The sequence below is a fragment of the Chenopodium quinoa genome, unplaced genomic scaffold (assembly GCF_001683475.1).
Source record: "Chenopodium quinoa cultivar QQ74 unplaced genomic scaffold, ASM168347v1, whole genome shotgun sequence".
NCBI lineage: Eukaryota > Viridiplantae > Streptophyta > Magnoliopsida > Caryophyllales > Amaranthaceae > Chenopodium > Chenopodium quinoa.
Window position 1 is genome coordinate 81,520 of NW_018743529.1, and position 3,724 is coordinate 85,243.

General features: G+C 49.0%; 1 protein-coding gene across 1 annotated transcript; it reads right to left on the reverse strand.

Moving 5' to 3' along the window:
• Window positions 1–542: 542 nt before the first annotated feature.
• LOC110740180 lies at window positions 543–1,502 on the reverse strand. The gene has a single exon (XM_021920658.1). It carries the CDS (start codon window positions 1,500–1,502, stop codon window positions 543–545), a length of 960 nt encoding a protein of 319 aa, XP_021776350.1.
• Between the last annotated feature and the right edge of the window lie 2,222 nt (window positions 1,503–3,724).

Here is a 3,724-nt window from a genome sequence, read left to right on the forward strand (position 1 = left end):
TCCATGAAGCTCATCAAGGCATGGCCGACTGTTGAGTCGACCAAGCTGTCGATCTTTTGCAAAGGATAGCTGTCTTTCGGACATGCCTTGTTTAAATTAGTGTAGTCCACACACATGCGCCAGGAACCATTTGGGTTTTTGACTAGCACAACATTTGCAACCCATTCTGGGTAGAAACACTGTCGGATGTATCCTGCATCAAGTAACTTCTTTACCTCGGCGGCGGCCGCCTGGTTTCTTTCTTCACCATGATGCCTTTTCTTTTGTCGTACCGGTTTCTTTTTTGGGTCGACATCTAGTTTGTGTACCGCCAGGTCTGGACTAATTCCTGGCATCTCATGTACTTCAAATGAAAAAATGTCCTGGAAATATTTCAATAGTTGGCGAAGATCATCGCCAAGCTCAGTTAGAGCAGTCGCCCCCACCTTGACAGTTCGGTCAGGACGACTGTATTTTGGGCGGAATTCATCCGGCCACTCCTCTACGTGCTCCCTAGCTGGCTGAGGGCGGAATTCATCCGGCCGCTCCTCAGCAAATGATTGCTATTGTTTATGCTTTTTCTTGACCTCCATCTCGGAGGCTTTTCTCTTCCTGCCGCCTGCTTGTTGGGCAGACGCTTCTTTTATGGCTTTGCCGGTTGGGCCGTCTGAAGTTACCGTTGTTTTAATGTCAGTGAGGTAACATTCTCTGGCCATTCTCTGGTCCCCCCTTATGGAACCGACTGTTTTGTCATCCTTCTCAAACTTGAGAAACATAAGGGATGGAACGATAACTGCTTTGGAGTCATTAAGGGTGGGGCGCCCAAGGATCATGTTGTAGGCAGTACGCTCTTCCACAACCAGGAAACGAATGACCATGTGGCGGCCCTCACCTTTCTCACCCAGACGGACGGGCAAGTCCACTTGACCAATCGGATGGACGACTCCCCCTCCAAATCTTACGAGAGGATTGGAGACAGGCTGTATACTCTCAGGCCTGTACTTGAGCTTGGTAAAGCACTTATGACTGATGAGGTCCGACGAAATCCCTGTATCAATAAGTATCCTGCCAACTCTTTGATTGGCCACTTTACACTCGATGACAATTGGATCGTCATGAGGTCGTCGGACACCACCCGAGTCTTTCTCAGAAATAATAACCTCAGGAAATGAGTTACCAGAGGTCTCACCCTGATTAACAGAGTTAACATCCAGTTGTCTGATGTTATCCTTGTTTCCCCGAACAGTCGGGCCTCCCCCTGCATAGCCGCTTGCTATTGTATAGATGGCAGCTTCATCAGTGTCAGAGCTGTCGGCCGATTTCTGCCTCTTTTGCCTGGCCGACTGTTTCTGTTTGGGGGGCTGTTTTCTTTTAGGTTTCTTGACATAAGAGTCCAGATCACCTTTTTCAGCCAACTGATCTAGCAGACGCTTAAGATTGATACATTCGTTGGTCTCATGCCCAACTTCTTCATGAAAGTGGCAGTGCTTTCCTTGGTTGCGCTTGCTAGGGTCGCCCTTCATAGGTGCCGGCTTCTCGAGGGAGAGTCAGCCCTTAATCTCTGTGAAGATGGCATGATTATCTTTTTTGAACTCATACTTGGGGGAGTATGGATTGAATTCCTTTCTCTTTTTGCTGGACGACTGACCAGTGGTGTCGGCCATCCATACATCTTTCCTTTTCTTCTCTTCCTTGGGGGCCGCTTTCCGTGTACGACCCTCCTTTTTCTCGGACCTTTTTTGGTCCCCTTGCTTTCCCATGTGACAGAGGTCTACCGCCTGTGTATAGGTCTCGGCCTCCATCATCGCCTCTTGGAGGGTAGCCACTCTCTTTCTGACTAAGTCGAATTTAAAGTTTGACCCGTCCTTCAATCCTTTGGAGAAATCAGTGTAGGCTACGTCATCTGGCAGGTTGGGTATCTGTATCCTCATCAGATTGAATCTTTTTATATAGGAGCGCAATCCTTCCTTTTCTCCCCGTTAGACAGCTCCCAGATCAAGAGTCGTCTTCCTGGAAGGTATGTTCATGGAAAAGTTGGAGGCAAACAAATAGGCCAGTGTCCTGAAGTTGTTGACACAGCCGGCCGGCAGGTTGCCAAACCACTGTTGGGCGACTCCTTTCAGAGTGGCCAGGAAACATCTGTACCATGTGGCATCGTCCAATCCTTGAAGGTACATTAAATTGGTGAATGCCATCAGATGATCCTCTGGGTTAGTGGTGCCGTCATAGGCGCCCACTAACACATTTTTTACTTTAGTCGGCTGGGCGGCTTGTAAGATTTCCTTGGAGAAGGCGGTTCGCTGTTCTCCGAGTTGAAGTAATCATAATTGCCAGTCCAAAGGTTGGACATGCTTTGCTGTCTGACCTCCGAAAGGAGGAGGCGGTAAAAAGTAGTGAGCTTGCGGCACATAGGGCGGCTGAGGAACATATGGTGCCGACTGTTGTTGACGAGAGCTAGAACCGGTGGGTGTGCTGCCCGTTCGGATCTCATAGTTTGATTTTGAACACTTCAAGGATGTATTTTGGACACTGTCAGGAAAATCAGAAGTGGAGGCCGACTCAGACTGCTGTTGGCTCCTTTTCTGCTGAATCAGCAGCCGGGCGTCTAAGTAGGATTTCTTTGAGCCGTCTGGTTGAAACAGGCGGATTGGTTTCCTTCCCAATGAGGCAGGGATATGGTGCTTGGACAAATTGACTAAAGGTACCCGCCTCTCCTCTTGGTGAGGGTGGGGGGTTGCCTCACGATCCTTCAATGACTTCTTTTTTCCTGAATAGGAAGGCTTTTTGCTCGACTACCCTTTTTGGGAGACAACCGTCTTTTTGTTGATGAGATCTTGAATCTCACCCTTGAAACTTCTCATGATGGTCATAAGATCATTCCTTGAGACAGGAGCAGTCCAGTCGACCGCTTGATGAGAGTCGGCCGAAGGTCTGACTGTTTGGCATGGACCAACCTGGTCTTACCGTTCCTGCCTTTCACGAGGGGTAGTGCGTCGAGCCCTCAAGGACCCGTCTGGGGCCGTGTGAGTCTCAACTTCAAGCTCAGTGTCTTCATTAGTGTAGACATGAGGGTCGTCCTCTAGGCAGTCACCCTCGGGACGCTTGTCACTATTAGCCGGTACAGATTGTGATAACATCTCAAAGGTACTCTCCCCACAGACAGCGCCAAAATGTTTTGGGATTTTTCTGGTGTCCCACGGGAGAGTTACAACTTCAAGGCTGGAACCACGTGCCTGCACCTGCAAAACAACGGAGACTCCTGGGTACGGAGCTCCGCCTCCAACGGTCAAGTTAGCGAATGAAGGAGTTTAGGATGCAGATAGTAAATAGGCGTCGGATGCTAGGACGGGTCTAGCAGTCGGTACCGAGTGGTGTGTGATTGTCTTTGGATTTGTGCAATCCGTGTGTTTCTTGTGAACAGTCTATGTCATTAATGAGAATTTATGACAGTATTTATAGCATTGGGAAGCGTGCCAGATTCTAGGGTTTTTAGGTAACCCTAGGACTGACTGGGCTTTCTTGGGATTTAGGCCCAATCTGCTACCTGTTTAGGCAAGGCTGAAGGGCCGCATAGCATAGCATAGGAATACCATGGTGGACCAGCTGAAGTGTGCCACGTAGCAGGCCCTGATAAGTCCAACTGAGTGACACTTGTCAGGACCTGATTGGTTCACATGGCGAGGTGTGATTGGTGGGAAAATCCCCCTAATCACATTGTTACGTGTTTTTTGTTGTAAAGTGCATG

Excerpts from the sequence above, each read along its gene's own strand:
- LOC110740180 (XM_021920658.1), bottom strand. The coding sequence starts at position 1,502 with ATGAAGGGCGACCCTAGCAAGCGCAACCAAGGAAAGCACTGCCACTTT.